Source organism: Stigmatopora nigra, chromosome 19, assembly GCF_051989575.1.
Source record: "Stigmatopora nigra isolate UIUO_SnigA chromosome 19, RoL_Snig_1.1, whole genome shotgun sequence".
In the NCBI taxonomy this organism is placed as follows: Eukaryota; Metazoa; Chordata; class Actinopteri; order Syngnathiformes; family Syngnathidae; genus Stigmatopora; species Stigmatopora nigra.
This window is the reverse complement of record NC_135526.1, coordinates 7,817,988-7,833,660: the sequence shown is the minus strand read 5'-3', so window position 1 is coordinate 7,833,660 and position 15,673 is coordinate 7,817,988. Positions and strand designations below refer to the sequence as shown.

Sequence of the window (15,673 nt, the reverse complement as noted above, 5' to 3'; positions counted from 1 at the left end):
ATGGATGCATGTAGATTTATTTCAACCCTTGATTTATGCTGCAACTCCAAACAAACAAAAAGCCCAGAATTGCCTCTACACAAACATTTTAGATGCCGAAATTAAAAAAGAAACGATATACTTTTATAGCTTTTGTGTAGCACACCATGACTAAACAACTATGCTCATTGTGATAACCCCGAAAAAAAGCAATTAAAGCCCGGTGCGGATTGAATACTCAATTTTATCTAATGAGCAATCTTGCATCACATGGTAGTGACAATAAACACTTAAAATGCACAGAATACAATTAATCTACATAAATCTTTTGAAACTGTGATGGGTTTATGGCTAATTGTGCAAGATATTACTACAAATTGAAATTTAAAAAAAATTAAATGGGCAGAATCCTAGCCAATAGAGCCATTTGGCCATGGAAACAGTAATTTCACAAGGATACTCTCCAGGGATCAAAATGTTTTGCTCTTTCACGGTTGCATTACATTTTTTTTCTTAGTGTCTCACTCTTATGCTATATTGTTAGCTCCCATTTCTCTTTTTTTTCGGAGTTTGCTTTCTATCTTGAAGGATTTTTACATGCGGTATCAAGTCAAGCAAAGTCGGAGTCAAATCAGTCTGATTTTGACGGGGACAAATGAGACCAAATTTTGTCGCAGGGTATTATAGATAAGGTTGACAAATGCTTGAAATGCACAGACACTCATGAATATGTAAACAAGCAGTTGAGAAGCGTGGCCGGGAAAGTGTGTGGGTGGCCATCTGGCTCCACCAGTTGGTTTGTTTAGAGAACGAGAGTGGGAACAGGAGAAAAGACAAGTTTTGCTCAAGTCTCTCATTTTTGTGGCCTGGGATCGCAATCAAAAACAGTGAGGGGGAGGGGGGGGATAAATCATTTTCATTTGTTCTGTTACAACCTCAACTAAAGTGCTTTTGCAAGAAAACGAAAATAAACTTTCTGAAATACTGGGCCTCTAAATTTGTTATCTTGGAAGCAAGAAAATCACCAAACGGTAAAGTCTACCCATTTTTATTTCCGCGAATAATTGTTGGCTATTTTACAACATTTGTTTTAAGTAGAATATACTCAAATGCCCTTAGTAAATGAATTTAAATCCATGTAAATATATGAAGTAAGCATGATTCATTTTACATTTTATCTGTTAGTGATGCTCTATATTATCTAGATATAGAACACTACATTGACGCTCAGTAGAGATACTAAAGGCCACGTTGCTTCTGATTATTGCTTTGATCAAAATAGCTTACAGTTGGCTTGTCCTGATACCCTGTGATTGCCTGCCAAGCATTTTAAGGTGAAGCTTGCCTCTCAACCACATTTAGCTGGGAAAAAGCTCCCATCTCTCTTGAGTCAATGCAAACATGCTCTCAAGTTGACTCAAGTCAATGTTTTGATCAATTGCGACATGACTTTGGAGGTAAACTTTCTGGACTTTAGATCCATCTCAGCTATCTCCCCTGCATATTTCATTTCAAATCCTGCAAGATGCCATTCTATGTGTCGATTGTATTTGTCAAAACTTTCACTTGGACCAAATATGCAACCCACGTACTACACAGTTTTGTGAGAACTTGCCCTTAATCAATTCATGATGTCAGGGTGTTGCTTGGTAAAATAGGGAATTGTGTTAAAAGTGGTAAAGTGACTGGAAAACAAGGTATTATTAGAGACACCAGAGTTAACAGATGAATTGTATTTGGTGAGAGAGGTAAGACAAAACAGTTAACTTGTATAGCATCAACTTGAAATGCAATGTGGCCAAATCAGAAGAGCCAGCTTCATTTCCCACTAATCTTTGCACTGCTAGCCTAATTGGAGTTGGAGGTAACTTAACTGGAGCGTGTCCCTAGCTGATTTGCTCAGTCAATAGAGGGCACCAACAGAGAAAACAACATTCGCATCATTGGGATTCATCAATTAACCTCAAGACAACACCAACATGCACCAGTAGAACATACAAACATCACGCATAAATGTTAGAAAAGCTTTTCCTGGATGGCTGGTGAACATTTTATTATCCCGAACAGATATTGTGAGGCTCAAATTTCCTTTTTCTGTCACAGCTGTGTTTCAATCCCAAACAAAATGACCGTTTTCTTAATGTCCCAATATTTATGGGCTTGACTGCGGCCTACGGCATTGCTGTACAAACTGATTTTAATCTTTTGGTCAGTGAGCAAGATGACATGATGTGATTAAAGCGTCCCTCCTGCACGCTTTCTGTTGACCTCACCTTTTGAAAGCAACTCCATGACCAGAAGAATCATTTTGTCTTTACTACACTCCATTTTCTTTAGACAATTGATTATCTGTTGGAAATGCAAATGACTCTAACCTGATTTTGACTTGACTAATTTATTTGTACACGTTGTGAAACACAGAAATTTTATTGAGCTACCACAGCTTTTTCCTCCAAAAGACATTTCAGTTCATTGGCCAAGAAGCAGTGGAAGAGGGTAAAAAAAAATGAGGCCGCTTCCATATTCTTTGGAACACGACGAGTAAACTGCTTGCTCCACAGCGCTGTTGCAACGATTACATCAAGGCTTATCCGTGACTCTTAAGACCTAAAACACAAGTTGAGGATTTAAAATTTCAAGATTAGTTTAGCTGTAGGCTCTATCTCTCTTGTAATTTACAAAGAGGACCCTCTGATCTATTCACCAAATGTTTTTTTTTCTCTTCATCCTTTGGGCAAAGTCTGCCAATGCAAAAGCAGGACAAGCTTGCTTCATCTGCCTCTCTTAAAGGTCATCTTCAAACTTCATTTGTCAGGATAAAAGGACTGTGGGAAATCTTAGCTCATGCTCTCTCCCATGTGACGTTTTAAGAGAGGTATTACAATATTTGACCTAATTTGCTTTCGACTATTCAGGAAGGACAAACCACACATTGAGGCTGAGACACGCACAACCATTTGCAAGGGAGAGACAACAAGATACAACATTTGTGCCAATGAATATGCTAAAGCCAATGCTTTTCTCAATTTAAACTTGTTAAACCCTCGTTCTGCCCTAGATTTCTCACTTATAATTTGATAAACACCCTCAAAGTATCTGTTTTTGGAACTCCATCTGCCATTTTATTTTGCCTTGCAACCTGAGTGATTACTGTATATACTAATACTATTTTCCCCGTTATTAGCGGTTTAAGAAGTGTGTTGCTCGCTTACACAGATTTTGTGAGTGTCTGTTTTGAACCATATGTTATTTATTCTAGGTGTTATCGTTCCCTCTCAAATGATGACAGTGGTTTCTGCCTGCTGCAGTAGAATTTCTTGATTACTATATTTAGTCAAACAGCAACACAACACGCTGGCTGGATTACCAATCGATTGGCAAGGGAGCTTTTTTAACTTCTTTATGTTGTGTTAGGACACATGGAACATTTCTACATCATGTTAACCTGCTACAATTGGAACATAACACATTAGAGCACCATTAGCCATACTTTACATTTACTTGAGGAAGCTTTGGATTAAAAATGCACTTGTAAGAGTAGAAAAAAACCCAAATTAACATTTTCGCCATATGGAAACATGGCCTCTATCCCTAAAAGATTTAAAATAGTCAACTTCTTTTCAATGTTTACACAGGCCCTTTCACAGCCCTCCAACACTTTTATGAGGTAACGATTGGCCTCCCGGCGAACCAATCCCGTGATTGGTTTGCCTTTGAATTCATCAGGGAGTGTTTGGCTTCCCGGCGAATCAATCCTGTGATTTGTTTGTCGTTGCCAGAGAAACTTGCCAACGGATTACATTTCAAACTGTTGTATTTTCTTCACCAATTTATCCAAGATGAGTTACCGTTAAATATAAATAGAAGAGGGAGAATTTATAGTGACCGGCAGCAAACTTAAACGCATGAATTAAAGAAAAAATCTAGATTAAAGTATAATAAGGTACTCCTATTAAAGAATTTGTTCACTCGTTCCTGCAGATTTTTGGGTTAAGCATCTTGAGAGCTGCAAAGATGAACAACCTCTTAAAATGGTGTGTCCTGCGGCGCAGTGAGATGAGATCACTGCGGGCACGCTTCCGGACTGCCAAAATGATATGCAGAGGATGCTTGGGATTTCCCAGGATGCCCTGCATTAGAGTGTGTATCCTTTGCACTGAAACAGCCCCCCTGGAACCCACCTTCCTCCCTCATACAAGCACCCACTCTCAGATCAGTTTGACTGTGGTCATACTGTCACCAAATAAATAACTAGCAAGAAAATATGTACAGCGTATTACATCAAACCCATCAAAAGACCCAAAAAAACTGTTTTTTTTCTTCTGTTCTTTTAAATACAAAGCCCAAACCTGCTCAAACCAGTTCACTTTATGGCAGAGGTGCACACCCAGATATTTATAAGGGTCATCAACCTCCATTGTCTCTCCGTTGATGATGACAGGTTAATAGGAGGGCCACTTAAAACAATAGAAAAAAAGAAAAATCCTTACTAAGACTTGAGATTGAACAATCTTAAGAAAAGTGTTATCCTTAATTTGACCAGATCGCCCAGCTCTATCTAGCCATGACAGAGTATGCGGTTAAATGGGTGGACAAAACGAAGGGAGGGGGGTATGGGTGGCAGGCTCTGTCACTGAACAAATTGATTTTCAATGTGCTTTGGGCCTGCAGTGTTTTGTTTAATTGGTGTGCAAGTTAAGAGTCTGACACTGGATGGAGAATAAATGTTTATAAATTGAAGGCTCACCAGTATGTGTCAGTCGGTTCTCTTGATACATAGCAGCAATTTTATCAATGCAAGTTCATGAGGCACACAAATACACACTTGACTGGTATGTCCTTGTATTTTATTCTCAGTAAAGTCACATAAAACTTGTGTTTTCATTACTCTATGGAAGATTTTATGGTTTTCTTGACTAGTAAGAGTGAAATGAAAATCATTTAGTTTTGATTTATTTGCATTCACTCCGACGCCATTTGCAATGTTTTTAATGTCATTCAATTGAAGCAAAGCAATTGGATTTCCTTGATTGTTTTTTTTCTTCTATAAGCATAGTGTATTCTTTGTATTCTCTAACTTTAATTGATACTCCCCCAAAAGCTCCCAATTAGTCATAGTTGTCTTTACAGACATCTATCATTTCAGATATTACTTTGTCCCCCCCACTCTGGCATTACTACATTGAACTCCTATAAGGTAATCAGTCTGAAGCTTGTGCCTTTGGATAGCAACAAGATGTGTGATTGATGCTGGAATGAAATGAAACAAGACATTACTCATGGAGCATCTAGAGGAGAGTTAAAAAAAAAAAGAGGTTTGCCAAAAAGTCTTCCGTATAAAACAGCAAAGCAAGAGCTTGTTCTTTCACAGGATAAAAGTGTTGTTTTCTCTCATTGCATAGAAGACCAAAGACAATACAGTATAGCCTTTGTTTATGGCTGTCTTGAATACCACAAAAGCTGAGGTGGAATTGTTTTGATTTCCAAGGGAGAAAGAGAGAGAGAGAGAGGAAATAATACTTAACAGTTAGATGTAATGTGTGCAATACTTCTCCGAAATAGCTGCTAGATTCCATGAATGTGGGAGAGAAAATGGAGTGCCTTTAAAAAAAATAATGGTTCTTTATTTATGTGTTGTTGGTTTTAAAATTCAAAATTGTGGAAGCATCACTACACATTATAGAATGATGACTAATTAATATTTTGGTGGTATTCTGCACTCACCTGTTTTTACATTTGCCCATTCTCTTTTTCAGGTCTTCCTACTTGGCATGGATAGACAGCAAGGCTACGGATAATAAGTAGCATAAAAAAAAGGTGTGTATTGGTGGAAAGTGGCAGCACGGCATGACAGCAAACGACATTGAGCAGGTAAAGACTCCACTATTTTAGTAGTCATTATAAATTTGATATTGACAGTATTCCAGCTGGGTATTCCAATAAGTAATCTCAACAGCCAATTTTAAAAGAAAACTTTTTATACTTAATCATCTTTTTGCTTTTGTATTAGTATTCCTTCTCGTTCTTTGTTCTTCTCTGAATAAAAAAAAACACAATATAAACAACAGCAAACTCCCATTTGGCACATTAAAATGAACTGGACATGTTAAAAAAGAGGTAAACAGAGAAATGTGGTGGGTTATTTTGACATAGGAAAAACACTAACAAGACAGATTTGTGAATATTAATTGTAGGAAATGCTTGTGTAGAAAATATTTCAACTCACAAAAGTGAAAGCCAAAACATAAGTGTGGCATTGATATTTTTGTCCGCTGCATTATGTAGCTATGAAGAACCATGACTCTAAAGCACTCACACCTTTTACATGAGCTTTAGGATTCAGTGCTTCTTAAAAAGATGAATGCAATATCCTGAAGGCTGTCATGAATAGAGGGTCCTCTAAGCACCATTATTTCTACTTAACATGCAGTCAGAAAAATTGTAGTTCACACAAGGGTAATGACGCACATGGTAGTAATGGCTAGGAACAGCACACAAGTCTTTCAGTTAATGGGGCACTCAAGGGGAGGATCAGAAGCCCCTTTGGTACTTATTTTAGAATAACGCCCCTATTTTGAGCCACCCCCTTTTAAAAGGTATGCAAGATATTCAAAGCAGAGTACACTCGCCTCTTCCAAATGTTATTCAATGCTCATGAAAAGGCAGCTGCAAATGAAAACAGATAGCCAACTGCTTGCTACACTAGGCATTGGATCATATTTGCATTAGAAAATAACCCTGCACACCTGATTAGGGCGACATCATGCAATAACAAATCAACAGCGACAATTAAAATATTAATATTTGAGATGAAGTAATGGATAACAAACAACAGATTGGAGGAAGTTGTGTTTAATCCGTCCGAAAACTGTTTTTTTTTGCCCTGCACTAATTAATTATCAGATGCCACTTTGATGCCTCTGCACACTTGTCTAATGCTTATCCCCCCCCCCCCCCCTGCCCCCCCCCATACAGACTTTCCATTTCTCAATATCAATAATGGCAATTGTCTCATTTTAGGTCTGGTTTTAGTAAGTGTGCTTAAATAATCAATTTATTGACAAAAAAATGGATTGAACGTGGCAAAACATACTTCCAAATATGTAATCAATTTAAAGCAAAATACAATATACATATGGATCCATTTAGTTTTTACCAGTTAAGCTTGAATACCTGTTATTTGTTCTATTTTAGTCATTGCCTCATCTGTCTAGTTGCCAATACAACAAAGAAGAATTGGTTAAATCACAAGCCACAGTGAAACTGAAGGAAGAAAAAAAAGAAAATCTCCATGAGAGGAAACTACAGCGAAACCCTTGAGGACAAGTAAGCCTAACATATAATGTATCTTTATCTATGACTAATGACATAACTTTGATGAAATTTTCCTTTCGGCTTAGCTATTAAACCCAGGGGATGAATATTTAAATACAATTGTACAAAAGTGTATAAAAATCTAGGTTGCCAGGAGAAACCACACTTATCTAATAACCCGGGTTGTGAAAAAAACGTCTGCTGCTTTGCATCTTCATTTATTCCCTCGTCTTCCGAGCTGTTTCTCTTCACTAGGGTCGTTCGCGGGTGTGCTGTAGCTTGTCAGCCAATCACAGGGCATAGGGAGACTGACAGGAGCATCCAAAGGGATTGAACCCTCGATTTTCGGACTGTGAGCCGGCCGGACTTGCTAACCACTCACCAAAACAGTTAGTATGACAAACTAAAAAAAGAAAGATAGTAGTTTATGATGCAACTGAGATTAAGGACATAAAAAAACATTCCTCATTAATCTGATCATTCAAGTTTAATTATATTTCCTATTAATTTCACATTTATTTGGAGCTGTATTGAATTGAAAATATAGGCTAATTAAAGGAAGAACTCGCAAAAAAGTAAATAATTGATCAGTGTGAGTAGTTGTCCAATGATTTAACAAGGTGTTGTTTTATATTCCCGGAATGGGATCTTGTACAGGTTGACAAATAGGCTTTGAATTGAACAATTTCTTTCTAACAATTATTTAGAGCCATTCTGCTAACTAATTTACTACCATTAAGTGATTGAGCCTCTCTGCTGTTCTTCAGGCGTTAAAGTCGAGGTGCTACCAAGCATGACAATGAATTGAACTTAATAAGGCTTAACTGGAAGAAAGAATTCAATTACACTGTAAAATGGCTCATTTAATTGAACGGGCACCAGTACCCAGCAAAAAAATAAATAAAAAAAATACTCTACAATTCTAAACATAAATAGCAATTCTAATCCAATTAAAATAACAAAAACAAAGCAGCATTGCCACAACAAACAATTCATTATGGCTTTTCAAAAATGAGGATTCACTGACAGTTTTATTAAAGTGCAAGACAGACATTTGGTTTATTCTAGACTATATTTTTTGTTTATTTAAAATACATTGCTGATAATGATTTTTTTCCATGTACTTATATCTCTAAAATGCGAACCTAATTTATTTAGGTTTTGGGTAAAAACACACACACACACACACACACACACACACACACACACACACACACACACACAGAATGATTAACCTCCCAACTTATCTAATAGTCTTTTTTTTTCCCCCTGCGGTCGCTTTATTACCCGTCTTCCTATAAAATATAATATAAATTCATTCGCTTCAACCGTAGCGCAATAAAAGGTCAGGCACTGTTACTTTAAATACTTTGTGGTGGCCTTCGACCCTCCGATAGCAAAGTTCACCTATTTTGTTAAAGTAAAACTGTAAGACTGTGGAAACAACTAGGAAATTAAATTATTATTTTCCCCTTTTTGGAGAGTAAATGCAACTGAATTCTGGTTATAGTCCAGTGTCTCCATCTCGTGTTTAAGTCATGATACTGCTCACCCCTCTTTGGCTCCAAACATCAATAAAACAAGCTACATCTTGTTTCATTAGTTGGAAAATGGCAGAGACACCACTTTAACATTTACTGGGATGAGGCTTTTCCATAATAACAAGTCTACTGCCATGACAAATGATAAAATTATGTTGAACACTTCCTTGAGAAGGGAAAAAACAAATTAATGACACATGATTGAAGACTACTAGAAACAATAAAGGGAAAAGTCCAATGTAAAAAAATGAGGTTGATTTCTTTCTTAATTCTCTACATTAGATCATCTACTGTAGTAAATCATGACATCATATTGTAGTTTGTGTGGATTATGTATAATATATCAACGTGCACTTTTAGTCAGAAGTCTTTGCATCATTTCTGTCATGTTAGCTTGTTTTTTTTTTTCCGTCTAAGAAACACGTGCATTACTAACACACTCCATTCATTTTTGGTGAGGTGGTGGGTTCGGTGAGGTAATTTGTCAGGTGACTCATGCATTATTAAATGAACCTGCAAGAATATTGTCTGCAAACTCAGCAGGTGGAGTAGACAAACACTGTTCTAAAGTAGGGATAATGTTAAGGTCATTTTTCTCTGAAATTGGACTCATGCAAATGATGTCAACAATATAATCATTTCCTAAATTCAAATGTCACATTTCAGAGCTTTTGCGGAAAGAAAACCTAAAATAAGGAAATCCCTTGATTGAATAACTTGGTGAGATTAGGATTTATTTCTATATAGGAATGTACAATGATAACAAGGTCACACTGATCCAAATCATCCAGATTTATTTTCTTAAACACCACTTAATTTTCTATTCAAGATACCCTCCCAGGATTATATAAAAAAATAGTGCCTGATACTAGGTTCTGCCAAGAAAGGAGTATATCAAGACATGCTGTCATTGAGGCCTGTCAGCCGCCATCGTCTCGCGCTGGTGACTCAAACTTTTCCATTGATTCACGTCTGCTCACAATATGCCAAAACTGAAGTGGCGTTACTCTTCTTTCACATGTCCTCTTTCTCTTATTTTACTCCCACCTGACTGTTGATCTCTTTGTCCGAAATTCCCTTTCCTTCCGGACTGGTAATTGCCACACCAATAGGATTGCTGCTTCATTTCTCCCCAGGGCCTTTGTTGAGAGACCTTTTAGGATCTTGAAAACAGAAAAAAAAACTTGCATTTGTACCTTCGGGCCAGTGCTGCTCCAACAGGGGATTTCACCACACTGATGAGGGGGCGCAGTCTTCCTTCCTGAACCCACATAAATCTGTCTGTGAACTCCCTCCAATAATGTAATATTAGAGCTGTTTTTCATGACATGCTATTTGGCAAGGGAGGGAAGGTTTTTGTTTACTAACATAAGCCACTATGGCTTTTAATTTGTCCCTTTTTTGATCCACCAGCTGACCGACTCATGCTCATAATCCCTGAATTTTAGGATTTTCGAAAGAGTTGCTTTGACTGAAATCAGCAAAGATAAGAATTGACGTAATGAGATTTGATTTTTTTCATGCGTTGATCATTTTTCAACGTTTTGTCGCCTGGAAAAATGACAAGAATGGACTTGCGGGGACATTTTTCAAGTGAGTGGAGGACCTCTGTCATCACAGTCACAGAATTCTAAAGGTTGTCGACCTTAGGCTATACTCTAACAAGCACTCACACATAAATGCACATGCAGTACTTGCACACATGGACGTGCATACTTAGATATTTTAAAAACAGTGTATCAAAAGTCAAAACGAGCCAATAAGGGTAAGGGGAATAATGTCATTTGACAATTTAATTAGGAAATGTATAAAAATGTCTTTGCAAATATACAGTCATGACTAGTATGCCAAGTAAAAATAAATATCTTTTTTTGAAGAAAATACATTGAATAACTTACTTTTTGTTGCACAACAGTAAGCACATAGGTAATTATGCATCTCTTATGAAAATGGAAAGATCAAGCTACAACATTTAAGTCATTCAGCTTTTTTACACTGCAAAGTCATTGACAATGGCTATTTTTCCAGAGTAAAGCATTATTTTACAATATGAACAATCAACATATGTTTAGATTTCATCAACAACAACAAAAAACAATTTCCTTTTTCCCAATATGGATAATGCCACCATTGGCCTAGAGTGTATTATAAAAGTCAATTGATATTATCACTAGAAACAAGCAAAAATATTCATCAGACCCTTCCCCAGAGGTCTTTCCTATTAAAGTATGTCTGTGCCGGAATAAAGGCCGCTGTGCTCATGCTTCTGAAAATAGTTCACCTGCCAGGCTGGAGAGGCTTCCACAAAAGTGTCCATGTAGCCTTGGTTACAGGATCCAAACCTTGCAGACTGGTACCCCGAGCCGTCAGCCACCTGAGAGTAACGCATTGGGCTGGGTGGATGGTCACGCGGGCCGCTGCGTGAGGCATAAAGCTGTCCCTCTGTGGGATAACAAGGGTAGTGTGGCGAAGGGGGGCACGACGAGGCGCCGTTATCCACATAGACGTGCGAATCCGTTGGCCGTCCGTGCACGGGAGGCGCCTCTTCTGCTCGCATCTGTTGATGAGGGAAGGATGCGTACCAGGGAGGGTAATTTTGACATTCCAGATGACCTTTGCTCACCTCTAGGTGAGAAGCCGCCGATGACCCGTGGCACTCTCGGTGCGTGCAGGCCTTGCCGGCCGGGTTTGCGCTGAGGAACACGGAAAGAGCAGAGATGCGATTGATGGCTCTTTGCAAGGTGGCGATCTTAGAGAGCCGTTTCCCACTCAAGTCGTGATTCAGAGCCACTCGTAGAGCGTTGAAGGCTTGGTTGTAGTCCAGGATGCGTTTCCGCTCGCGGACGTTGGCCGCCACCCGTCGGGCTTTGGAACGAACGGGCCTGTTGCGTTTTTTGCTTTGACCCTCCTCCGGGTCGCCGGTGCTGCTGGTTGAGCTCTCGCTGTCTGGAAAGCATGTCTGTGGACTACCTTCGTCCTTTCCTTGGACGAGCGCGGACAGCTCCGACTCTTCCTCTGAAAACTCTGACTCGGCAAGGCTGCTGCAGCTCATTGTGACTTTCGTTGGCGTTGCGAGAGTGAAAAAGTGGACGCCACGCGACGTGCGGGGCCACGGCTTACTTTTTGCTCCCACCCAAGTTTCCACCAATGCCTTGTACTCACTTGTGCTTCCACAGGATGCGTTGACTTGCTTTTTAAAGCTCCTGAAGTCACATGATACAGTCACCTGTGAGGAATGGTGCACTCTCTCCCTCACCGTGTTTATGAGTACCCTCCAGCCAAATGGCACTGTCACCTCCTCTGACTCTCCCTCACATCCTTTACAAGTTTCAACACTTGTTAGCATTCAAAACGTACTAGTATGCTTGGAAATCCTTCGACTTTTTGGCAATATCGCCTAGTGGTCCGAGCGTACCCGTTGTTTCTGCGTTTTGAAAACTTCTTATCTAACGCGGGTTAAATTTTTCTTACAATTAGATGTCTCACGACTGACGACTTGACCTTCTCTGTGCCCTGGTTTAAGGGGCTATGTAATTTAGAGTAGCTTCCCTGGAAACCATCCTCATAAATCAGGCTTGGGCAGCACCTCGGGGACAAGAGCAAAGCCTAAACTTCAAAGAAGGGAAAAACAAGACCAAATACTTTACAATTAGAACTTGCTATTGCTGCCGGCTGGGGCAATCTATCTTCCAATACCTCCTTACTCCGAAATATAATGAAATTGATAATGGCCATTTAACCCTCCACCTCACAAATGTCTTAATTTTTTTTTTTTAAATATATGAATACTTTGTTTTTCTGAGCATATTTCATATCTGAGAAGTAAATCTCTGGGTTGGGGGGATAAAAATAAAACACTTAAAAACAGCAATACATTAAAAACAACAGAGCAAACCATAGTATTAAATTATAATCACTTTAAAAATCGGGTTACTTAATACAATTTTTTTTTCTAGAGTATAATTTGCGATTGAATGTTTTTTTTTTCCAATTTTGTCTTTAGATTGCCTTCAAACATTCGGCCACTCCAACACATTGTAAACCAGTCAGTCAGCTCCACACCTTTACTTAACAAAACTTTCAAATCACCCGCTGATCTTCAGCGTACCTTTTATCTCCGACACATTTTTGAAACGTTGATCCCATGCCGCCATGGAGAGCACATCCTTGATCACCCACTGGCGATTTATGGCCTCACAAACATTTCAGATTTATTGCAGCGTTGTAAAGAGTGCGCAGACTACAGACTTGTACTCTGCCTGTCCATTCATTTTTGACAGGTGACAACACACCAGTAATTATCAGCCGCCAGGAATAAATCACAAGATTTTATCACGCAGCTCTCCCTCCACCGGTGATGGAATAACCATTTTCAAGGAAGGGATGTAACCTGTCCAATGGTGCTCCGACAAAGATTTGTAAATCTCCTGCTCAAGCCTCAGTAATGACCAGTTGTTAGCTGTTTGTTATTAGAGGTCTGTGTGCCAAACGTAGATGTATATTACCAAAGGGGTAGTTAAGGCTAATAAGCGAGTAAGGTAGGGGGACGATAACCTTGTTTTTTTTCAGTGGTATGTTAATGCATGTTTTGGCCATTGCAGGAATTTTTCTCACCTCAATAAAATGCCATCAATGGAAAAGGTGGCACTATGACAGGGTTGTCCAATTTTTTTTCTACAATGGATGCATTAAAAACAAGGTTGCTAGGGTCAGCTTGAAATATTTCTGCTATTATTTTTTGGGCTTTATCCTCAATAGGGTTGGTCAGAAAAATAATTGAGTTTTAAAAAGTGTTTGAATACTAACTAGTTAGTCTCCATTAGACGTGCAATTCACTTTAACTGACTGCACACCACTACTTCTGTCAATGCGAGGAAAAAATAAAACATATATAAGTTGTCGTCCCAGGCAATCTGTAAAAATGATGTTACATTATTATAATACATGCATGGTGATTGATGAGCTTTATATCTTTGTATGTAGAAATAACTGATGAGTGATTTGAGAGACACTTCTCAGAAAAGTAAGACGGTGACCATGCAATTAAAAACAAATTTTTTGGTCAGTGACAAGCCGCACTCTTTAATTTAGTCATAAGTCGAACATTAATACATGCCGTCTTGTTGATTTATGTCATGCAGATCTTGGCTGCTGATGTCATGACACGTTTTCCCAGCAAAGGAATTTGGCTACCTTTCCTCCCCTGCCCCGAATCCTAATATGAATCATTCCATTTAAGACGACTGGACTAAACTGGAGAATCACTATGTGAGTCTTGAATGAAAAAAAAGTATATTTATTGCACAAAAAGGATTGTTTACTTGTTTTTTTTCTGACACTTTGCATCCAACTGAAGCAAAGAAGAGGTTTTTAAACACTAACATGTATGTTCATTAGACATTCTTCTCCAAAGAGAAGTCAGTCATTATACTGAGTTATCATTAAAGGCTCCATTGACGGTGTCGGAACTCATGGTCAAGGTTAAGAGTGTGTTGGTTAGTTCCCATAGTGTTTAAAGTGGTGCCCCCTAACTGCAGGTGTATTAGCAACTTACCGGGGCCATTCTTGACGGAACGGAACTGCTTATTAGGATCGTCTCAATCAATGCATGTCAACTTGGACAGGACACTTTACATTCCACCCTTCAAATGTTTAATGATACACAAAATGAGTAGATTTATTCATCCTGTAACCAAATATAATCAAAGAAAATAATGTTTGGAGTAGACTCCCCCTAAAAATGCATCGCTAATATTGCTTGTGCACTCACCCTGCCTTACCTGTCTCGCCTCTTCTCTTCGTTCTAGTAAGAATAGCCATATGAAGGTTGCAATGCTTCATATATATGATACATAAATATTCATTCAACCTATCATTAGTATTCCCTCTTTTCTCTCTTTGTTTACCAACATACAAAATCAGTTTGTTTACAAGAATGTGAGCAAATACAATCTATTAGGTGCACATTTCTTCCACTAGATGGTGATAGTAGTTCACAAGAGGTTCTTGGAATTACCTGACCTTAAATTCTATGCTATTAACTACTATAACATATTGCCAAATGACTCTATGAATGTAATCCAGAGGCTACCCTGGCTAAATTTCAGCCCTGGGACGATCCTCTATTAAACCCACTTCAAATTCCCAATTTACAAACACAAGATATAATAATATTAATGTTTATCAAGTACATGCTGAAATACAAATGTAGGTAATCGTTCATATAAATTTAGCCAAATTAAAATAAATGGACCCAATAGTAGAGTAAAAATATGCCAAGAGACAAAATTAAATGTATAATGCACCAACCCTGAGTCACAAAAGTATAACAGAATAAATTTAAATAATAAAATTGTCTAGATAATTGCCATTATCTGAAGTCAGTGCTTATACTGTAGCAAATGTTTCATATGTACTTCATCCTTTTTAGGTTCTGGAACATCGGGTTGAACATAAAACTAGACTTCCACTAACTTTTCGTGGAAATGAGTGACAATAATGTACCCGTGCACCCCTGCAGTCACCCACATTGCCCATTGCAAAAACCACCCTGCCTCCAATCAAAGTGTATTGGTCGTCAATCACAGACAAACAGGGCCACTCAATGCCCACCTTCCAATTGAAATGGATTTGTCATTCCCTTCCAGCGTCAATGGCAGCGAAAGAGTTAAAGCATCCAAGATGTGCTGATCCAATTCAGTCAGCTGCACGCAAGCCCTCTCATTCACCGCTTTACAATGACCCCTCCTCCATCCCAAATCCTGCCGGCGCTCCCGAGTGCAGTCATTTCTAGTGCAGAGAAATGAAATGTCCCTGGTGACACCCAAGGATGACGCAGG

The 15,673-nt window shown here is 38.6% G+C and overlaps 1 protein-coding gene across 1 annotated transcript; it reads right to left on the bottom strand.

Moving 5' to 3' along the window:
- Nucleotides 1-10,864: 10,864 nt before the first annotated feature.
- bhlha9 (basic helix-loop-helix family, member a9) lies at nucleotides 10,865-11,973 on the bottom strand. The gene has a single exon (XM_077741020.1). The coding sequence runs from the start codon at nucleotides 11,884-11,886 to the stop codon at nucleotides 11,056-11,058; it is 831 nt and encodes a 276-aa protein (XP_077597146.1). The 5' UTR covers nucleotides 11,887-11,973; the 3' UTR covers nucleotides 10,865-11,055.
- Nucleotides 11,974-15,673: the final 3,700 nt, after the last annotated feature.